At 53.1% G+C, this 21,404-nt stretch overlaps 9 protein-coding genes across 9 annotated transcripts; 2 read left to right on the top strand and 7 right to left on the bottom strand.

The window, feature by feature from the left end:
* Positions 1 to 80: 80 nt before the first annotated feature.
* Positions 81 to 992, bottom strand: AYO20_08161 (hypothetical protein; the record flags this gene model as incomplete). Its single annotated transcript, XM_022646442.1, has 1 exon — positions 81 to 992. One exon carries the CDS (start codon positions 990 to 992, stop codon positions 81 to 83), a length of 912 nt encoding a protein of 303 aa, XP_022497565.1.
* Positions 993 to 1,975: 983 nt separating this feature from the next.
* AYO20_08162 (hypothetical protein) lies at positions 1,976 to 3,936 on the bottom strand (the record flags this gene model as incomplete). Its single annotated transcript, XM_022646443.1, has 4 exons — positions 1,976 to 2,469; positions 2,527 to 3,265; positions 3,329 to 3,627; positions 3,822 to 3,936. 4 exons carry the CDS (start codon positions 3,934 to 3,936, stop codon positions 1,976 to 1,978), a joined length of 1,647 nt encoding a protein of 548 aa, XP_022497566.1.
* A 652-nt stretch (positions 3,937 to 4,588) lies between these two features.
* On the bottom strand, positions 4,589 to 7,708 carry AYO20_08163 (hypothetical protein; the record flags this gene model as incomplete). Its single annotated transcript, XM_022646444.1, has 1 exon — positions 4,589 to 7,708. The coding sequence occupies one exon, from the start codon at positions 7,706 to 7,708 to the stop codon at positions 4,589 to 4,591; it is 3,120 nt and encodes a 1,039-aa protein (XP_022497567.1).
* Positions 7,709 to 8,894: 1,186 nt separating this feature from the next.
* Positions 8,895 to 9,653, bottom strand: AYO20_08164 (hypothetical protein; the record flags this gene model as incomplete). Its single annotated transcript, XM_022646445.1, has 2 exons — positions 8,895 to 9,558; positions 9,634 to 9,653. The coding sequence occupies 2 exons, from the start codon at positions 9,651 to 9,653 to the stop codon at positions 8,895 to 8,897; spliced, it is 684 nt and encodes a 227-aa protein (XP_022497568.1).
* Positions 9,654 to 10,490: 837 nt separating this feature from the next.
* On the top strand, positions 10,491 to 11,134 carry AYO20_08165 (hypothetical protein; the record flags this gene model as incomplete). The annotated part of the gene is made up of 3 exons (XM_022646446.1): positions 10,491 to 10,676; positions 10,783 to 10,986; positions 11,042 to 11,134. 3 exons carry the CDS (start codon positions 10,491 to 10,493, stop codon positions 11,132 to 11,134), a joined length of 483 nt encoding a protein of 160 aa, XP_022497569.1.
* A 158-nt stretch (positions 11,135 to 11,292) lies between these two features.
* Positions 11,293 to 11,607, bottom strand: AYO20_08166 (hypothetical protein; the record flags this gene model as incomplete). The annotated part of the gene is made up of 1 exon (XM_022646447.1): positions 11,293 to 11,607. One exon carries the CDS (start codon positions 11,605 to 11,607, stop codon positions 11,293 to 11,295), a length of 315 nt encoding a protein of 104 aa, XP_022497570.1.
* Positions 11,608 to 13,123: 1,516 nt separating this feature from the next.
* On the top strand, positions 13,124 to 15,191 carry AYO20_08167 (hypothetical protein; the record flags this gene model as incomplete). The annotated part of the gene is made up of 4 exons (XM_022646448.1): positions 13,124 to 13,360; positions 13,412 to 14,440; positions 14,528 to 15,051; positions 15,125 to 15,191. 4 exons carry the CDS (start codon positions 13,124 to 13,126, stop codon positions 15,189 to 15,191), a joined length of 1,857 nt encoding a protein of 618 aa, XP_022497571.1.
* An 862-nt stretch (positions 15,192 to 16,053) lies between these two features.
* AYO20_08168 (elongation factor G, mitochondrial) lies at positions 16,054 to 18,565 on the bottom strand (the record flags this gene model as incomplete). The annotated part of the gene is made up of 3 exons (XM_022646449.1): positions 16,054 to 18,135; positions 18,187 to 18,298; positions 18,348 to 18,565. The coding sequence occupies 3 exons, from the start codon at positions 18,563 to 18,565 to the stop codon at positions 16,054 to 16,056; spliced, it is 2,412 nt and encodes an 803-aa protein (XP_022497572.1).
* A 287-nt stretch (positions 18,566 to 18,852) lies between these two features.
* AYO20_08169 (hypothetical protein) lies at positions 18,853 to 20,808 on the bottom strand (the record flags this gene model as incomplete). Its single annotated transcript, XM_022646450.1, has 4 exons — positions 18,853 to 19,496; positions 19,547 to 19,770; positions 19,875 to 20,737; positions 20,785 to 20,808. The coding sequence occupies 4 exons, from the start codon at positions 20,806 to 20,808 to the stop codon at positions 18,853 to 18,855; spliced, it is 1,755 nt and encodes a 584-aa protein (XP_022497573.1).
* Positions 20,809 to 21,404: the final 596 nt, after the last annotated feature.

The following is a 21,404-nucleotide window of genomic DNA, read 5'->3' on the forward strand; positions in this document are numbered from 1 at the left end:
CACATCAACTTTTAGCCCAGTCTGATGTACCCTAATCTATTACGTATATTGACATCACCCCTAATACCCAAACATTATGCTTAGCAGCTCAGAGAGTACAGTGGCGTGGTTGGAGGAGGTGAACCAGCGCCCACAAGCCCAAAACTGGGACTGGCGCCAGTGTCCTGAAGAATGTACCACCAGGTGTTGACGCCTTCACCGAACGCTGTGCATCCGACCTCATCATAGTAAGTCTGTGCATTCTGGACCGAAGCAACAGCTTGTCCACTGGTGGGACCCGACACGGGCCAACCTGTTTCAGTGATCCAGACAGGCTTACCCTGAGCGGCAGCAACCGTCACGTCATAATCATCCCAAAAGGTAGCGTTGGCGTTGTCGATGCTGTTCGCTTTGGTCGTCTCATAATAAGGATATGCGTCCACACCAAGGAAGTCGCAAGCTCCAATCAGGTCGTTTTGGCTGGAGTTGGTCCACACATTGTAGGTGTCGACGTGACCAACGGGCTTTCCTGCGGCCGAGGTACCAGCTATGGCCGATCGAACTTGGTTGATATAGTTGATAATGGTGGCTGGGCCCACTCCGACACCAGAGTTGTTCTCGATGCCGATCGGGGTGATGCGGTAGATGTCTTCACTGCCCACGCTGATGCCAGCAATCAAGTCGGTGAAAGCTGAACCATATTGTGCGATGGCGGCATTGAGTGCGGCGACCTCGTTGGCGAATATGGCGTCCCCAGCAGAGGCCCACAAGCCGAGCAAGAGGGATGTGCCGGTGCTGATGGCTGCCGGGATGGCAGAGATGGGAGTGTTGGTGGTTCCGTCTTGAATCATGGTGTACAGACGGGCAGAATCAAAGCCCAAAGCCTTGGCCGAATTGAATTGACCTTCAAAGGCAGACTGGTCGTTGCCCGCGGAACCATAATTGAAGCCCTTGTATGCAGCGAGAGTGGAAGGCAGGGCAGCCACAATGGCGAGAATTTGTGAGGCTCGCATATTGTAAATATTGTAGATATGAGATGTATGCGAGGTTTGATACGAGCGTAACGAATGGATAGATTTGGGAAAAGGAACAAGTTCTATGGCTACAAGGAAGATCGGAATCTGTTATAAGCAGCACACGGCAGGGCACGAATAAATGGAAAATCGCAAAGGGACGAATATGGTTGGGGCAAAGCTTGAACAAGTCGGGGAAGGTTCTACCTCGAATACTGACTTCAAGGTGGCGGCAAGATCGAGGCGCAGGAGAAACAGATGATGGTGGTAGAGGAGGTGGTGCGAGTGGAGGTATTTTCGTGAGAGAAAATGCTGCCATTCGACGGGATGATCAGGGCAAAAAGAGGGTCGACATGCTTGGTTCGTCGCTTACGACTCTGAAGCGACGCACAGACTGGCACGCATAAGCAGGCACTGGCAGCACCATGGGTGCCAGCAGGGTTTTTGGCAGGGGAAGAAAAAGCCGTTGCCGAACGATGGGTACGAATAGAGAAAATTCTGATGGGAGGTGACAGCATCCAGTGGATTGGCGTAGCAGGGATGGTGGGGGTTTAGCATGATGATGGTGACGTATGTTCTCAAGGATGGTTTCGGAGGATTCCTCTGGTGTCTATTACAGGCACCAAGTACCGACAACTCAGCTGCACCTGCCAACTGCACAATTGGCAGTCGTACCTGCATCATACGAGTCCTTACGAGCTACCCAAGTACCAACCAAAAAGTGGGCCAGTCAAAAACTTGCTCCGCGTGCTTCCATTGACTCTTCCGTCTGAAACTCATCCATTCAGAGTCCCCCTTGGTGCCCTCACGTACTTGTACTCGCACAAGTTCCTCACAAGCCCTGTTCCTTCCACGGGTTGGTGTCGTGACTAGCAAGTCAGCTCGCATCACCCGCCCAGGCAAAAGAGAACACCCTAAGAAATGCTGTATTGTGTACTTGTATAGCCACCTACTCCGTACAACCGCTGTACATGCAAACAAAATCACAGCTTCATGCCCAGCGCCTTGTGCACCTTCAAGCTCTGTCGAATACTTAGATCCAGCATGATTTCCTCGCTGCCTCCTGGGATCTTGTACGCCAGAGTATCACGGTACAACCGCTCAATCTTCCCACCCTGCCCACCGCGCGAATAAGCCAGGCCACCAAATACCTGAGCGGCCTCCTTGGCGCAGAACTCGAACGTCGTCGTAGCCTGAGCCTTGAGCCCTGCAATGGCACCGCCCAGCCGCAGCATGGCCTCCGTTTCGCCCATTCGCTGGCACTGGTAGATGATGTTCTCCAGCCAGTTGTAGCTGGCCTCAATTTGGCGTGCCATGTGCGCGAGCTTCATCCGGATCACAGGGTGGTTGATGAGCTTCTGTCCAAACGTCTTTCTCTTGGACGCATACTTGACACACTCTTCGAAGCAGACGCGGGAGAAGCGTAGGCATTGGATGACGATGCCGATTCTTTCGTGGTTGAAATTGGTCATGATCACTATTGCGCAGCCTAATCAGCAGCTGATACCTTCGACAGTGGTAGGCGTCTTCTTACCTTGGAACCCCTTGTTGACCTTGCCCAGAACATTTTCCACAGGCACCTTGACGTCCTCAAATGTAATGTAGGTAGTCCCGCTGCTCCAGACGCCCTGGCAGTCCATGCGTCGAGTGCTTACGCCTTCGGTGCGCTCGATCAACAACAGACTGATGCCACCCATTCCTGGACCACCGGTTCTCACGGCAGTCGTGAAATAGTCGCTCCAGATGCCGTTGGTAATCCACTTCTTCTCTCCGTTGACGATGAAATGCTTGCCGTCCTCCGACAGCTTGGCCTCGCACGTAAGATTGGCAACGTCAGAGCCGGCATCAGGCTCGGTGATCGCCAGGCATATTCTCTTGTCTCCGGAGAGAATACCCGGAAGAATGCGATTGAGGAGCTCCTTCTTGCCATATTTGACCAGCGGCGGACACCCGATCCCAAAACCTCCGATCAGATTCCAAACCAGTCCACCAGAACCGGTTCGTGACAGCTCATCCGTCAGGAGCAACTCGTGAAACAAGTCCCATTTCTCCGGCGGGACGGACTTGACGGGGTTCTTGACCAGATGCGCTGGGTACTTGACACCCAAAAGACCAGCCAAATAGCCCCGTTCGCCCATCTGCTTGTAGATCTCCTCAGGTACTCTCTTGGCCTCGTCCCACTCGGTCACGTAGGGCTCGAGCTCGGTGTCGACCCATTCTCGAACTTCGGCACGGAGGGCTGCGTGGGTCTCGTTGTAGTATGGTGAATGGTACTTTTGCATTCATTTGTCAGTCAGCGTCCCAATTGCGGTTGAAGGAAAGCAAGTCAAACTTACGCCTTGATACCAGCTCGGATCACCAAAGGGAATCAGAGACCCAAAGGGATCCAGCGCCTCGACTTCTTCCGACGCAGCCGGACCCGGTGCAGGAGCAACGGTCCCAGGTTCTGCTTGCGGGCGGACCTTTTCCGCCGGCGGTGGTGTCGCCGGAGGTGTCGGTGGTGCTGCTGCTGCTTCTACCTTTTTGGTGTCCAACGACCCGACCTGCAACTTTGCCTTGAATTTCTTGAGAATGCCCTCGTTGTGGTATTTCCAGAACTGCTTCGAGGCGTCTTTACCAGCCACGCGTTGTAGGACTGTCCGAAATCGAGCGGCGTTAGTCTTTTTGAGGGGGGGCGCATTCGGGGGATTGGGACTTTTTAGCCCCGGCAAGGGAGGGAGAGGGGAGACTCACTCTTCTTCCCACCTATATATGCAGGACATCCGCCAGGTCAGTGAAAAATGACTTCTTCCAAGAATGCGGATGGGGAGGGGGAACTAAATAACTAACCTGGATGCTCGTCTTGGAATTTCGTCAAGTCATAGACGTCTTCGTCGACGATGATGTAGAGGTTGTCGGCCTTGTTGTGCGACGCCACGTCGGCGGTCGAGAATCGTTTCGACATTGTAGCACGGACAGGTTCAGAATGGGAGTGATTGGCGGTTTTGCGAGTCACTGAAGGTAGGTAAGTACGTGGTAGGTGGTAGCACAAGCACTCAGAGGGTGTGTGTCTCTCTCTCAAGAACAAAAAAAAAACAAGATTCACTGGAAAGGAGATCACGGAGCGTTAAGAAGTCCAAGGAGAAAGGAGAAACAGAAGAAAAGGAAGGAATGCAGTCCCTGTTTGTAAAGGTTGACATTGTATGTGTTTTTTCACATGCCCCGGCATTCTGACACGAGGCAAGGGCATGATCAGTAACCGCAAAGCCGGCACGCCGTGCGCCGCCTGTCGCACACATCATCCATCATCATCATCATCGCGGTCACGCTCCTCCACAAAAAAGGGGATCGAGGTTAACTGGAAACCGGAGACTCCGATGATGATTTGGTGTCCATTTACCCAGCGTCTGATTCGTTGTTGGGGTCGGTCAGATGATGTTTTGGCGGATCGCAGACACTTCCCTCCTTGTACACACCAAGGTGCCAAGTGCCGAGGCATTTGTACAGCCAATTTGTCTACACCAACATCATCACATGTCATTGCTCCCAAGGTAATTGGCATCAGCACGTGCTTTTTTGTTGCCATCTTTCATCTACACAATTTCCCCCACAAGAGCCTATTCTCCGCCTGTACCTCCAGTATTTGCCCGTTCTCTCAATCGCCGCCCTTCCATTAGTCCTCGCAGACCCCGTTTCTGGAGCCCAATCACTGAGCTGAGATCGCCCGTCCATATTTCTTGCGATTCCCTCTCTCCATGTCCATTGTGCTCGGCGTTGTCGTCTTGCCCCGACGTCTCGGTGTCCGTTCGGGACATGTCAGTCGACGTTGACGCCGAAGTGGCCGTCGATGCTGAATCCATTGAACTCGACTTTCCATGCCCTCTTTTCTTGCTGGGCTCTTCGTAATTTGTCGCCAGCTTGAGTCCCGCAGTCTTGTTCGTCAGGCCTACAGTCGCTTCTGCAATGGTCGTGGCTTCGCTCTCTCGTCGACCCATGCCCATCAGATTGCTGCCGGCAACACCCCGAAGGCCTCGGCCACCTCCTGCAGCCATCGCAGCCGCATTGAAGACCGCGGCAGAGTTTCGTCCGTCTAACACCTCATGCAAACGTTCGACTGTAGCTTCCAGCAGTCCGTCGACCTGGTAGGGTCTGGCCATCTGCAACAGAGAGCACAGCGTGTGCGGTGTGCACAATGGTGATCCCACCGGCGGCAGCGAAGATGTGTAGAGGAAATGTAGCAACAGGTGGATCGTGGGAGCCATGTGAGGCAGGTACAAAGATCTCGGTCGACTTGAAGGCGGGATGTTTATGGTGTTCGGCAGCTCGACCAGTGTTCTAGCCGTGGATCGACTCAGTGATCTCTGGGGATCCAGGATGCCATCACTTCCTGCCGTAGCCACTGCCAAGCCATTCGCTGCGGCCGGCGTGATTGTCAGCGTAGAGTTGCGGCTGGCCTGCGACCTCATACTTGGCTTCAACGTTGCCCCATCCGATATACTGACATTCTCGTGCGTCGACACAGACTCGGCCAGGAGCTGATTGAAGAACGGACCCCAGCGTCGGGACAGGATGTATGAGTTGCACGGAATCTTTTCTCCGCCCAATGCCACAATCTCCATGTCAGAGAGCTCTGGCAGACTCAAAGCTGCCTGACCGAGTTGTTCGGCGGTACTGTTGTATGGTCTTCCGCCAGCGGCTTGACCCAGCAGACTCGATTGCATCGACGGAGGAATGCTCGGAGCAGATACCGAAACATAGCCTGAGGTCGGAGCCACTTTTCTAGGGTTGTCATACAGGCCAAATGCTTCCAGCTCAACCATGCAAACGTGACTGAAGTTAATCCGTCGATGGTTGTAGTCGTCTACCAGGCTTCGCTTCCGGTTCCCAAGAATAACAAACGTATTCCTCCGATTCCACAACACGCCCCGGTTCCAGCTCCCTTGGGAGAAGATCGAGCCATTCGTGTCAATGCGTGCCCACGTTAGGGTTTTGAGGTCCAACGCCCACAGTGCATACTCGTGTTTCGATGAAGTCAGGTATGTCCCACTGACTACAAAATGACCATCAATGATGCCGCCATTGGGAAAGCGCAGGCCAGGCGGGGACACGGAGCCAGTTACAGGCTTCTCCATCAATGAACCGTCTGGTAACCGAACCTGCAGCTCCAGCTTGACGTCCAGGAAATTGTAGTTGGAGTATATCAGCATCGATGTCCCGGGGCGCGAACTGGACCTTTGGACTTGTGGATCATTCAGCGGAACCCCTCGACCAATCAGCTCTGCCGATAGTCCTGTCATGGGAGCAACCATGCTTTTATATGCTCCGCATTTGCGGTCCCAAGCTGTCGTGCCTGTCCACCTCAGACTGCGCAGGTTGAAGACGCTAAACTGTTCAATGTAACTGTTCGTGCTGTCTTGGCCTCCGGCGACAACCATTTCTGCGCCACCAGTTCCGTCCATTTGTATTCCTAGCGTACCAGAATGAGGATCGGCAGACGGCGGGTTATGCTGGATGGCGGACAAGGGAGCATTGGCGGATGTGAACACAGCAGACGATGGCAATATCGCCGCACAGTGGGCATAACGGCCTTGGGGATTTTCAGGGGCCTGGACTAGAATCCATTTTCGCGTAGGTACATCGAAGACATGGATATCGGACATGACCACGACCTCTGGTTGGCCTTCTGGCTTGCCCGGTTGACCAGTTTGCGCAGGCCTGCTGCTGTGCGGTGCAGGTGACATGCCACCGTAGCAGACCAGCTTCGAGTCCCCGAGGGCACATACACTGTGAAAGTAGCGAGGTGGAGGTACATCTCCAAGTGCATCGACCTTGACCCAGTGCCGGCGGATGAGATCAAGCTCGTAGAGGTCCGAGGACAACTGTGGTTTCGTTCGAGAGTGTACCCTGCCCCCAAAAACATACAGCTTGTCCCCCAGTATTGTCGTCGTTGCGCCAACCAACCCCGGGGGCTCTTCACCTGTCGTCCTGTGCACATTGCAGACCAAACCCGACAAATTTGTCGGAGTTGAGGTATGCTGAGTAACCGAAGATGAGATGCCGATATTTCCCCCCGTACCATCCACGGGTTGGTTCGAGCCATTTGCGCCCTCATTGCTTGCCTCCGAAGCAACGAGGCTCACCTGGCTGTTGTTCATGTCCGCAGGATTGATCGTGGAAACCGGGTGCCTTTCCTCCTCGCAGTCTCGTAGTTCCGCCGTGACAAACGGACCAACTTCATCCAAATATCTCGCAGAGCGTGGATGGCTGTTTAATGTCGGGGTTGTTGGCGAGGAATTCGTGGTAGTCCGAAGATCTGGTTGCGACGTGGTAGAGTAAAGTTCTCTAGTAAATGACGGCTGTGCAAACTCGGGAATTATTATGGGTACATATCGTGGCAATCGTGTGGTACTGGAAGACTTCGTAGCCGGGTTCGGCACATAATCATGAACAGGTAATCTCGTCAATCGATATCTGGAAACCTCGCTCGGTGTCTGTGGCGAGGTTGCAGAGATATTAGGGCTCTCGTTTGTCACCGATGGCAAGGACGGACTCTGCCAGAGAGCGAAAACGCTAGACACCACCGATTTGGAGCGGTTGTCTGTGGCTAACGGCGGTATGGACGGCCAGTGGTGTTCCTCAGGTGATGGTGGGTCAAGATGGGAGGTGAGGAACCGCGATTCCCTCAACCGTGGGATAGAACCCTGTTTCCCAGGACTTTTACGTCGGAACCTAGCCATGACTGTCAGCTCTAGTCCCACGAGGCCAGAGGCGGAGGGCAAGCGAATAACAAGGGACACGGCAATGTGACAAATGAGCAGACAAGATAAACAAGTAGAAAGAACAACATTGGCGATAGGACATGATGGACAAGTTCCCCTTTCTCGGATCTTTGTAGGCCATGGCGATAAAGGGTACAAGCAACGCGTTCGTTTGTCCCGGCGGGCAATGCTGAGCCAAAGGCAGGCGGGATCGAAATCGGGCAGCAGAGGTGGCGCAAAGATCTCAACGATGCAGAGGGAGAAAAGATAGACCACTGACCGAGAGGACAAAGAACCTGTCTCGGGATGTCGCTTTTTTCGTGAAGGGTCGTTTTCTCTCCCGTGTCACTTTGGCTGATGTCAGAAGAAAAGGGGGGGAAGTTGGTGGTGAGAATGTCGGAAGATGGAGAACCCGAACGCGATCAGAATTGAAGATGGAAGTGCTCGCAAACAGCAAAACATTCATGCAAGATTGAATCCAAGACGAAGTCGATGTCCAGATCTGTACAACTGGGTCTCTCTGTGGAGGACTCTAGGAGAATTATTAGGACGCTGGGGGTGAAATTTTGTGTAGCGGAAGAAGAGTTGTTCCATGTCAAGTCTAGATGGACCTACGTGCCTGCGCCAGTCGCAGGGAGTTGGAGCTACTGCTGGCACTGGCACATGTCACTGGTGCGTTCAGGGCAAGGGGGGCCGCAAAGACATGGGCGCTCTAGGCGATTGTAGGCGATTCAGGCGGTGCCGGCGGTACCAGTAGCAGTTAGTTAGGAGGGAGTTGCCGCTATGCCAAGCCGGTTATCAGCAGCCCTAACAGCTCGTGACAGCCAATTGTCCACGGGAGTCAAGTTCAGGGCAGGTTGATTACCTCAGTGACCAGGTTCAGGGGCTAAATGGGCAATGGAACAAAGTACGGGGTACATACTGCTGCTGTGGCTGATTGACGTGTATCCAGTGGTACGTGCATTGAGAGCAACAGACAGGACGCGTCGCAAACAATTTGAAATAACTTCTCTGCAATTTGTTGGGGTATGCACGTCACAAAATGACCTTGAATTGGTATGGCACCGAGTCAAATCTGGTTTCTTCCACAGTGTCTCTCGAGCTGCTACATTTTCGGTGGTATCAAAATTTACTTTCCCTTGCTAACTTTGCTTCCACCACTCCTCTAAGCAGCACTAGTCTTCTCCTTGGGAAGAGGTGTGGTTCGCAGGTAAGGCTTGATGATTTTCATCTCGGGGAAGATCTCCTTCGCCTGCTCGGTCTTGACGCTGGGATGGACAATCACGTCGTCACCTGGCACCCAGTTGATTGGGGTGGTGACCTTGTGCTTGTCGCCGGTCTGGAGGGAGTCGACAATCCGCAGAACTTCGGCAGTATTGCGGCCGGTCGAGGCAGGGTAGGCCAGGATGGTGCGGATGACCTTCTTGGGGTCAATGACGAAAACGGATCGGATGGTGAAGGCAATGCCCTTTTCATCCACGTTGGTGGCATCCTGATGATCAATCATGTCATAGAGAAGCGCGATCTGTCTGTTCTTGTCTCCGATAATGGGGAAGCTCAGGTTGCTGCCGCTGATCTCATTGATGTCCTTGATCCATTCTCCGTGACTGTCAATGGTGTTGGCCGAAAGCCCAATCAATTTGACGCCTCTTCTGTTGAACTCGGGTTCCAGCTTTGCAAAGGCACCCAACTCGGTCGTGCAGACGGGAGTGAAATCTTCCGGATGCGAGAAGAGAACGACCCAGTTGTCGCCGATGAACTCGTGGAAGTCAATGGGTCCTTTGGTGGTTTGGGCTTGGAAATTGGGGGCAATTGAGCCCAAGCGGAGACTGGAGGGCGCTGATCGTTAGTTATGCTCTTTCTGAAAGTCCACACAGCTTTGGAGAGGGAAGGGTGCCACGTACGGTTCAGGGCGGTCGGCCATTTTCTCTGACGGTGTGTATGGAGTGTTGCAAATGGATGTGTTCAGCAGAGAGCAGGCGTGAGGACAAAGACTGCGATTGCGCAATAATGCGATGGGAGGGGTAGGCGAGGAGTTTTTATACTAGTCAACCAGAATGGCAGATTGGGGAAGAAAACTTGAGAACTCTAGGCTCAAGCGGCGACGACAAATCTTTTTTTCCTGCTCTTCTCGAACAAGCCTCTGACCTCGAGGGACAAATCCCTGGGTCCAGCTAGTGGCATGATTGCTTGCCCCTCGTGCTCCCATGATGCGGGCGGGATCCATAATGGCATCAGCACTTAGCAGCAAGGCAAGCAGACAACCCAACGAAGGGCGGGAGCATGTCAGAGGTTGAAGAATGGTGTCCACTGCGTCGAAGCCAGACAATCAGCAACAGACCTGATCACGCAATCGGCATGGCGCTTGGCCTGTTTGACACTCGTGGCTCGGCATCCGCAGCCTTGCGTGTGCCCCTCCATTCACGTGCGAGGCTGGATCTTGGTGCTCCTCATTAACTTTTTGTGTGGACAAAGAGACGGGCAGGTCCGCATCTTCTTCCTAGGGCTCCCTGATGATTTTGTAGCCCGGGCTGACAAGGGAGCGTGCTCCTGGCTAAATGTTGTCAACGTCCTCTTTGAGGTCTGTAGAATGTGGAAAACCAAACTAACTCGTCGACGTCATTCCGACGAATTGCCGATTACAACTCAATGTACTAGACCTCACAATGACAAAAGTCCAGAGTAGGCATATATACCAGCCATACTTCTCTCGAGGGTTGGTCTCCCCAACTGTCAGCAATATACACAGACTCCCCAGACAATGGAGCCCGTCTCACGCCCAGCACCGAGTGCCGATACCCAATCAGCCGAGCAGCTCCCGCCAGAAGCCGTTGCTCTAGCAGGAAGGTTCTTCGACGCCGCCCGGGTAGGTCAGACGGATCTATTCGAGCAAGCCTTGCCAAGGGGTCTACCTGCGAATCTGACCAACGACAAGGGCGACACATTGGTAAGTGCTTAGAAAGGATAGGGAAGCCAGTTTCAGGGGCCCTCTCAGTTATCGACTGCGCTAGGTTGTCCAGAGCGACTTCCGCCAGAATGACTAACTCCCTCAGCTGATGCTTGCCTCTTACCACGGTCATGCACCGTTGGCCTCGATGCTTGTACAGCACGGCGCAGACCCCAATCGCCTGAACGATCGAGGGCAATCGATCCTAGCAGGAGCGGTCTTCAAGAACGAGACCGAAGTGATCGACATCCTCTTAGAAGCCGGGGCTGATCCTGAGGTCGGGCAGCCGAGCGCTCTGGAGGCAACAAGAGTATGAATGTCACGGTCTTGTCACGATCTCCAGGTCTACGCTAACAATGAAAAAGGTCTTCAGACAAGAAGCATATGAACTAAAGTTCAAAGAGCAGGTGGAGAAACTGAAAGCCGCCAAAGACAGAGCCATGGCCGGCAGTTCATGATGTACATTCATTGTCTCTACAACTTTCATTTCAATGCCATGGTACAGCAGAGAGAGGTCATAATTCATGCTTTAATATTTCAAAACGAGATTTTCGTTTGTCCAAAACGCCCCAACACCATGCTAATATGCAGACAAGGCTATTCGTTCGATGAAATTCTACTGGTATGCATGACCAGGTTCGTTGCTCATTCTCGACTGTTGCAGCACTTTCTGTGACGGGATTCTGATTGAGCTTGGAGCGGGTGGAGGCTTGGGATAGCAGCTTGCACACCAATCGTATTTTCGTTGTTGGATCAAGTGCATTTGATGGCACCATTCGGCCACCGGGGCAGTTGGCTGCAACGACGTGGCCGAGGAGGTTCGAGATGAAGTGGTCGAAGAAGGTGGGGATGTTTTGGGTCGTTCAGAAGCTTTCTCGAGCGCCCGTTCATAGTCAGAATAGTATCGGCTGGATGCTCTGGCGTGAGACATTGTAGACAAAGGGGACGATGGGCTGACGGGAGTTTGACAGGAGGTTGTCGGTCAACAGCTCTCGAGGAAAGGTTGGGTCCTAATATGTTTACTGGAGAGGCGTAGGTCCGGTATAGCAGGAACAAATGACGTGTAGTCTGAGGTGGGATGCGCTGAATAAGTGATCTTTGGAGAACAATGCATAAATCCGGAGTGCTGATGACCACCAAAATGAGGGTGTTGAGATGCCGAAGGACGTATCAAGATGGAAAGAGTGGGATGATGACCGAGGATCAAGACGGAACACGTGGGAATGAGTGGATGAACAAGGACAGCACAATTAGACAGGATGTAGGAAAAATGATCAGCAACTGGGGGAAAGAGACGGAAAGGTCTGAGATATACGTAGGACATGGACGTGGAACGACGTGGTGTTACCTAGTGTCGATTGTGCCATCTTGTTGTCTGTGGATATGAGTGCGTCTTGGAGCATGCGTGGCATGCAGGGTGAAACGAACAGCCCCGAAGAACAGCTTTCCACAAGCCATGGATCCCAACATTCTGAGCACATGTGTTGTGTGAGGACGAGACAAGCGATAGGAGGGAGCCACTCGGTGGTGGTCGCAGAGGTTTCTCAGCAGAGAAAAGAGGTGAAAGGTACCAGCCGCTGACCATCCACCCACAACAAAAGGGCACCGAAAGACCAGAAATGGGTTCGGGGGCTCGGGTAGAAGAAAGTAAGTGTCGAAAAGGGAAATAGGGGGCAGTTGTTGATGGATAAACAGAGGAGAAAAGGCAAGAAAAAAAAATTATGCATATTTTGCATGTGAGAGTGAGGAGTGAGATGTGAGACAGAGCCACAGAGGCCAATGTCACGGTTCCCGCATCCCAATCCGTATCCGGTCCGCAGAAGCGACTGGCAAAATGCGGACTGTAACTGCGGCTGCGGCTGCGGCCACTTTGCCATCAATAATATCCATGACTTGGTTCTAGCCAGACGCCTCCCCTATTTTTGGCCCTGCTTGCAGAGCACCCACACTTGGTATAATGTGTTTACCCATCCAGCAGTCTTCATTCTCATTACCATGATCGTCTTCTGAGCTTGGTGGTGTCGTCTCCCAGAGCATGCTATGGTCCAACGTCGTACGCGGCTGCAGCGGTGGTTAGCCATATCCTCTAACCGGATCTTCGCCGTTGCCACAACCACCCTTGGCTGAATGATGTGCCATCCATGATTCCGAGATGATCATCCCGAACACAGATCTCGAATCTGATCCCTTCTCCTCTTTTCTTCGTCACCAAGTCCTCTCCAGAAGTCCAGCGATTGGCTGCACCCCGCAAAAGATGTTCCTCGGGCACCTCAGGTCCGCATGCGGGGGAAGCAGAAGGACGTGGCATTCTTGACAAGGTAGACGCATAGGTAGGTTGATGAGGTGTCTATGAAAAGCCCGTTTCGCTGTTCTGTCGATCGTAGGCATAGAATCTCGCGCACTTCGCTCACCGAAGCTACTATACACAACCCTCTTCTCGAGCCACAATGTCCGCCACAAACGGCGTCAACGGCCATGTCAATGGCTCCTCGAGTGCCCTCTGCTCTGTTGATGAACTGGTGTCTCGCAAATATGACTTTGTTGTGGTTGGAGGAGGTACTGCTGGTCTAGTGGTCGCTGCTCGCCTCACCGAGGATCCAAATATCTCTGTGGCGGTCCTGGAAGCTGGAGAGAATCGAATGGACGACAAGGCAGTGTCCACCCCTTCACTCTATCCCACTATGGTGAGTAGAACGACGCCTCATCCCGCGCGAGGTTCCTGACCTCCTTTATAGATCGGCAGGAAAGAATACGACTGGTGCATGACGAGCACACCACAACCCAATGCAGGCAACAAGGTCTACTCGATGCCTCGCGGAAAGGTGCTCGGCGGCAGCTCTGCTATCAACTATCTCATGTATGTTAGAGGGTCAAAGAATGATTACGAGGGATGGAAGTCAATGGGCAACCCTGGCTGGGGTTGGGAGGATATGCTTCCTTACTTCAAGAAACACCAAACATTGGACGATTCTGCTCGGCACAGTGATCCACAATTCATGCCTATCGCGGGAGGGGACAAGTATCATGGATCCAGTGGGCCTGTCCATACCAGCTTCAACGACTGGTATATGCCATTAGAGGTGGAATTTGCCGAAGCTGCCTATGCAGTTACCGGGACAAAGAAGACCATTAATGACGCGTGGAGCGGCGACCATCTGGGCTTCTATTCGAGTCTTGGGGCCGTGAACAGATCCGATGATCCTGGAAAACGATCCTACGCTGCAACCGGATATCTTCGTCCGAATCTGAGACGACCAAACTTGAAAGTCCTGACGGAAGCGCAGGCCACCAAGATTGTCTTGGATGGAGACACGGCCAAGGGCGTTGAATTCGTCCACAAGGGTCAGAAATACAGCGTCGACGCAACGCGCGAAGTCATTCTGTCTGCCGGCGTGATTCAAAGTCCTCAATTGCTCGAGCTCTCGGGAATCGGCGATCCCGAAGTTCTCAGGGCGGCTGGTGTTGAGTGCGTCGTTGAGAACAAGGGAGTGGGCGCCAATTTCCAGGACCATGTTCTCGGAGGACTCCTATTCGACCTCAAACCCGGCATTGATTCCATGGATGCTCTGCACGGCGAAGAGTTCATGAAAGCACAGCAGGACGTATATCAGAACAGTCAGAAAGGACTGTATGCTAGCCCAGGCATGATGATGGGATTCGTGTCGTACGCGTCCCTGGTCACTCCTGACGAGCTCGACGCAACGATTAAAGAAATCAAAGAGAAGTCGCTTGCGAAGACGGACTTTGAGAAAGCTCAAGAAAAGGTAAGTGACTAACCGTCGTCAACAACAGATCAAGTCCATAGTACTTCTTCCGTTGACTGAACTGACACAACTTCATGCTGATGCTAGGTAATTGTCGACCAACTCCGCGACCCAACCTTTGCCAATCTCCAAACCTTCTGCATCCCATGCCGTCTGGACGTGGCCAAGGGCTCCGATCAGACGCAGTTCTTTGGCAAACCACCCAACGGCAAACAGCAGCTCTCGTTGCTCATGTGCCTAGAACACCCTCTGTCAAGAGGCACAGTACACATCAAATCGTCGGACCCGTTGGCGCCTCCCGAGATCGACCCGGGATACTTCCGGAATGAGGTCGACGCCAAAATCCTCGCGGCCGGTATGAAGTGGATGGACAAGGTCGCCAGGCATCCCTTGCTGGCGAAATCACTCGCCGAGAGAGAACTGCCGCCCGAGAAGGAGAGTCTCGACAGCGAGGAGAGGAGGATCGAGTATGTCAAGAACCACATCAGCACACAGTACCACTTGATCGGGACGTGCGCGCTCGGCGAGGTTGTGGACACAGACTTGAAGGTCAAAGGGGTCAAGAACCTGAGGGTGGTGGACGCCTCCATCTTCCCTGGCCATGTATCTGGGTAAGCCCCGAATTCTGTCTTTTTGGCTGACAAGAGAGTGTCCATGGATCAATGCTGATTTTTGACGACACAGGAATATCATGGCCACCACTTACGCCGTGGCCGAAAAGGGCGCGGATCTGATCAAGAAGGATATTTAGCTGCGTATGACTTTAGCCAAAAAATTCCACACTATTGAGAAAGGGAGTTGATAAAATCGTGGTTTTGCTTTTTTCCTCCCCGGTCTGACTTGAGTTGTACGTCTGTCTAGATGTACATGTAGAGGTATGCTGAAACTAGCTAGGTAACAGTCTAACAACGCTCAGAGGAGAGTAGAGTAGAGTGGTAAGTAAATACATAGGTACACAAGTAAGTAGGTAAGTGGTAGGTATTAACACATGCATGCCCATTGGCCCTCGAAAAGTACCTTGTACCTAGCACCCAGTAGCCCGTACCAGGTACTTTGTGTAGGTAGGTATCATGATGATGATGACATTATACGACGCCGAATCTTTTTTTCCCCCCCCAACTCCTACTTTTTTGATGACAACAGCAAAGATGTCTGACCAAACCCCTGGACAATATCGTTGCAGATGCTGGGATTTCATACCCCGACCAGGACTTGGTATTCGTGTTAAGATGAGGCGGATGATGTGATGCGTGGCTTGTGCACACACGGCCAGGTATCCATCAAGAGGATCCGCGCGATGACCTGTGTACTCCGATATGTTGGCCTTGGCAGGGTCGACAGATAATTGTCACTTGTTGCACTCCCAGTGGTTGGCACGATGCTCTGAGCTTGGGAACTCCAAACGCCGTGCTCTGGTCGCTGGGCGGTGATGGTCTTCTCTCGCCCGGGATATTCGTTTGCACGGGCCGGCAAAAGCTGAACTCGGCCTCATTCCATACGGTCCACGTGGAGAGAAAGGTCACAAGGTCAAGGGTGTGCGAACATGCTTGGGTGGGAAATGCTGGCCGCAACGCCTGAACGCATCTCGTGCGCTGTTGGTCGTTGGTCGTTGTTCATTTCTTGTTCCTCTCCGCCTGGGCCTTGAGGAACTCGGACTGGAGCTCCTTCTGCAGCTGCATCGGCGCACGCTCGTAGTGGCTGAACTCCATGCTGAACTCGCCCTTGCCCTGTGTCGCCGCACGGAGGTTGCCGCTGAACCCAAACATGCCGTTGAGACTGGTGTCGGCCCAGACGGTGAATTCGTCCACGCCGACCTCGGTGTCGTTGATCACCGCATTCCGCTTCTGCAACAGCCCGACCACGTTGCCTTGAAACTCGGTCGGGGCTGTCACGACCGTCTTCATCATGGGCTCCAGCACCACTGGGTCGGCGTCCATGAACGCCTTGCGGAAGGCCTGCTGCGTTGCGTTTTTAAAGGCCATTTCGCTCGAATCGGTCATGTGGGTCGCACCGTCGTTGATGACCATGGTCGCACCGAGCACTTTGTGGCCGACCAGAGGACCTTTTTCGCAAGACAGGTGGAAACCCTTTTCACAAGCGAACAAGAATTTCTCCGAGATGGCGCCACCAATAATATGTTCTTCAAAGTGGTTGCCTTCGAGGTTACCCTTGGGCTCCATATAACCTGCAACACGTGCGTAATCACCTGCTCCGCCAGTCTGTTTCTTGAGCAAATGGTTGAACTCGACGCGTTTGGTGATGGTCTCTCGGTAAGCAACGCGCGGGGGGCCGGTCTCGCACTCGACCTTGTATTCTCGGCGCATGCGCTCGACGTAGACCTCCAAGTGAAGTTCGCCCATGCCCGAGATGATCGTCTGTTCGCTTTCGGTGTCAAAATGAACTCTAAAGGTCGGATCCTCGCGCTGGAACCGCGCAATGGCTTTGGAGAAGTTGGGCAAGTCTTTGTTGTTCTTTGGCTTGATGCTGAGGGAGATGACGGGTTCGGGCACGAACATGCTGGTCATGGTGTACCCCAATTGTCCGTCCGTGAACGTGTCACCCGATGCACATTCGATTCCAAACACCGCACAGATCTCTCCGGCGCCGATCTCGTTGACTTCTTCCATCTCGTTAGAGTGCATGCGGACGATACGGGGAATCTTGACCCGCTTGTCGGTCCGGGCGTTGAACACGTTGAGGCCTTTTCGCAATTTGCCCTGATACACGCGGATATACGTGAGTTGCCCAAAGTTTGATTCTTCCAATTTGAATGCCAGACCGACAAAAGGCAACGAGTTGTAAGGGACAAGCTTGACGGGGGCCTCCTTCTGTCTTCGGTCGAGAGCGGTGTTGGACACCTCGGAGGGGTTGGGAAGATAATCGCAGACACCGTCGAGCATCGGTTGGATAAATTTGTCGGCGAGGGCAGATCCCATAAAGACCGGAGTGAACTTGAGCGAAATGGTAGCCCTCCGAATGGCGGCCTTTAGCTGTTCAGTCGTAGGCTCCTGTTCATCCAGAAACAAGTTGGCAATCTCGTCATCGACGTCGGCAAGTGTTTCGATCAGCTGTGCCCTCTTCTCTTTTGCGAGCTGTTGGACCTCGGCCGGGATTTCATCCTTGGTGACAATGATCTCGCCACGTTCACCCTCAGCATAGTTCGTCTTCATGGTGATCAAGTCGACGACGCCGCGGAACTCGTCTTCGGCGCCAATGGGCACCTGAACAGCCGCAGCGGCGATTTTGAGCTTCTTGTTGATCTGGTCGACGGCTTTCCACGGGTTTGCGCCCATTCTGTCCATTTTGTTGATGAAGCTGATTCGGGGCACGTTGTATCTCCGCATCTGCCGGTCAACGGTGATGGTCTGACTTTGGACGCCGGACACCGCACACAGAATCATGACGGCACCGTCCAGCACCCGCAGTGCACGCTCCACCTCGATGGTAAAGTCAATGTGTCCGGGCGTGTCGATCAAGTTGATGTGATATTTTTCTTCCTTGCCATTCTCCTTTTTGACCCAGTCACAGAAAGTGGCTGCGGATTGAATGGTGATGCCCTTTTCTCTCTCCAGTTCCATCGAGTCCATTTTCGCGCCGACGGCGTCTTTGCCGCGAACTTCGTGGATGGACTTGATCCGCCCCGTGTAGAATAGGACACGTTCCGTCGCCGTCGTTTTGCCAGAGTCAATATGTGCCTGTCGACGTCAACCAACTTGTACCTAAGCAAACCGAGACCCGTGACTGACCGCAATACCAATGTTCCGCACTCTTGATAACCGGTGCGCTTCCTCGGGCGAAAGGTTGTGAATAATGGTTTCTTGAGAGAGGGCGTCGGGGTCATCCTGGGCTTCTTCCAGCCTGTCACGTATTAGACGAGGGACAGGGGAAAGCAGTGAGAAGTGCTTACATTGCAGCTGCGGCGCCGGCGGCACCTCGCCGTTGCTGCCACCGTCGATCCAGCGGCCATTGTTTCGACTGCGACCGCAGGCTCGCGGACAAGGTCGGGAGAACTGCAGTGGAAGCGCAGCGTCGGCCAAGCCAGTGTCGCGCGAGACTCGAGTTGTGCGAGCGTGCCAAATTGCCGAGAAGCCTCGAGGACCCTCCGATAGCACGCGAGGCACTCATCTTGACAGGTGGTTGATGGTGAGGCCACGAATGCTGGAATGCAGATCCTCGAACATTCAATGCTCGGATCGGTCGACGGGGAACTTTTTTTCTTGAAGCTCAACCCTGCGTCGCCAAGACAGACCCCGGTCGTCCACATCAGCCAATCATGTTGGTCTTTATTGAGCGAGTATCACAAGGCTGAGAACAGTGTTCGTTTCGACGCCCACAAGATAGGAAGAACATAACAATTGCTGTTGCGGTAAAGTTACGCTAGATTTCCTCTCATAACATGTTCCAAACCCTGTTCATTCTTCAACCTGGCCTTCTGGGAAATACACAACATCACCAAACTGTCCGGGGTAGGAAAAATGAATTTGCGAAAAATCATGTCCAAAGTCTTGGGGGCCACCAACCGCTGCAGGATGCCAATCACCTGCAAACAACGGTTCAAACAATGCATCGATGCTCTGTGAATCAAGGCGACTTTCTTGAACTTGTGAAGTGGGCAGAGCGTATCCAACATCGACATGTGAACCCTGAAGATTTTGGGGCAAGATATGTAGAGCCGCGGCCACGCCAGCAGCAATATCGCTCGGAGATGCTTGCTGTATGTTTCTCTCGATTGTCTCTAGAGACGTACTGGCCAGCAGAGATGGCGCTTCGACGACATTCATCGATGGATCTGGACTTTGGGCACTGCTGCGGATCCGTAATACCTCCGAGATGGGAACTGGACGGCATAAGCGAGGCATGGATCTGTGAGCGATGTGTTGGAGATATCTCTGGCCTGCCTCCTGTTGAATTTCTTGAAGTAGTCGCTCTTGGCCGTCAGGGGTCAAAGGTGTCAGAAGACCTGTTCGCTCCTGAACAGCTGGTATCAGTTGGCCTAAAGCTCGCTCTGAGAACAGAAGAAATTGGCGGAGATGCTCTGCCGCAGGTCCTTCGTAATCTGTTGGGATAATGAGCGGTGGTCATAAAGCTGCTTTCATTGTCACTTACAGGGACTGACCGGACGTTCCTTAGCAGCACCGGGGAAGAAAGTGTCATAAATCTTGTGCCAGTATGCAATCCTGTCCGTGCGCGGGGAGTTTTTGCGATCGAGCCCGAGCTCCTCGGCCAAGTCCTTACTGATCTTCTCCACAAAGAGCGGTGGTTCAAGGACTGGGCACATCGGGGTTTCGCGCAAATGGGCTGCGACCATGGCCTGCGAAGAGAAATCGCGCCTACAGCATCGACAGCAGTAATATCGAGGGGCATAATGATTTCGTTGAAGGTGTTGCCTAGCAGGAGTTAGCCGAGTTCACGGATGCGACTTTAGAGACCTTACTTTAGACGTGCAACATTCATGAAGCTGGAAGTAGCACAGCAATGATATGCCTCGTCTGCCGATTCTGGCCCAAACAACACGTTGTCAAACTTGTTGAAGGGGCACGCAAGTGGTCGGATATCATGCTCGTCGGGACATGTTGCATCTATTCGCTTGCGTTTGGCGTCTCTCTCACCGTCTTCATCGTCCAATTCGTCTTCGGAAGTATCTCGCCTTTTCTTTCCACTCACTCGACTATTGCGAGATGATGACTTGTGTCCAAGGACATCTTTCGTGTGGTTCGGCCCGTCCCTGGGCTGCTGACCAGACTCGGAAGGTGCTGTCACCAACTTCAGGAATGTCCAAAGCAAGGTATAGCACGACAGAGAAACGAACAGGTTCACGTCTCGCTCTCGGCCATCCTCAGTCCAGCCAGAGCTTGATGTTTCTGAGGTAGAAGAGTTGAGCGTCCTGCTAAGGCTTGGGGAGGCGGGACCCGCACACTGCAACTCAGACTGTGATTGAGGCGATGGGTGCCTCGCACGACCGATGACTGGGAAATGCAAGGCTCTCGGTGCCATCGTAGTGATGTTGATATGTCGCGAGTCGGTCGTGGCAGACACAAAAACATTGCTGAACTCAGGTGTGAAAGGATCCGATTCTTCCGCAAGTCCGACTGAGATTACTTGAACAGGGGTTTGTCTCCCCTGAACCTGGGATGCGTTGCCGGGATTATCGGTTGATTTATCTTCAGGGGAGGCTTGATCATGGGCTCCAGATCGTGTATTATTGACTTTACGGTCGGCCAAGTAGACGGAGGGTCTAGCGAGACTTCCCGCCGCATTGGCAGCGGCCTTTCTGCATTTCTCAAGTGCCCCCTCTTCCTTTCCATGGCGTGAATAGGCTTCGGCTCCCGCAAATAACTGCTTACATCCACGGCAACGAACATATTCATGCTTTTCCAAAAGATGGATTCTGAGCGAAAAATTGTGCTTGAAATGCCTACCGCAGTGTTCACAAGGATAGTAGTTGCTGGGTTGAGGCTCTTCATTTTCCGGTAAGTCAACCAGAGGCCAACTTGTGTCTTGGTCATCGCTTTCTTGCCCTGGCCCTTCTGATACTGGTCGCAGAAATCCCCCTACCACCCTGTCATGCTCAGATCTTCTTCTGGGGAAGCGGTCAAGGGCGAATATAGTTCGAGTGTCAGCCATGACATTTGTAGTGGGCGGAAGTTCCTAGTCTGCAGAGGGCTTGCAGCGCAGGCGTGAAGGTGTTAGTCCCGTATACTACTCCTTTGACACGGTGTACCGCTGAGGTCCTTAACCAAAAACAAAAAGCCTCTGGGTGTTGACGTCGATACAAGAATCAGGGCGCCATTTTGGAGAGGAGTATGTCACTCAGGATGTCCCCGCAAGTGTCGCCTGGGAGGACTCAGATCGACATACGCAGGAGCAAGAAGAGTGAGGTGAGGTGAGATGTCGACGTTGAGTCTCGCACTAGGGCCGGGGGGGGTGTGCCTCTTATAATAAAGTGGTGGAGGGTGTGTGTTGT

The sequence above is a fragment of the Fonsecaea nubica genome, assembly GCF_001646965.1.
Source record: "Fonsecaea nubica strain CBS 269.64 chromosome Unknown Scaff62, whole genome shotgun sequence".
Lineage (NCBI taxonomy): Eukaryota > Fungi > Ascomycota > Eurotiomycetes > Chaetothyriales > Herpotrichiellaceae > Fonsecaea > Fonsecaea nubica.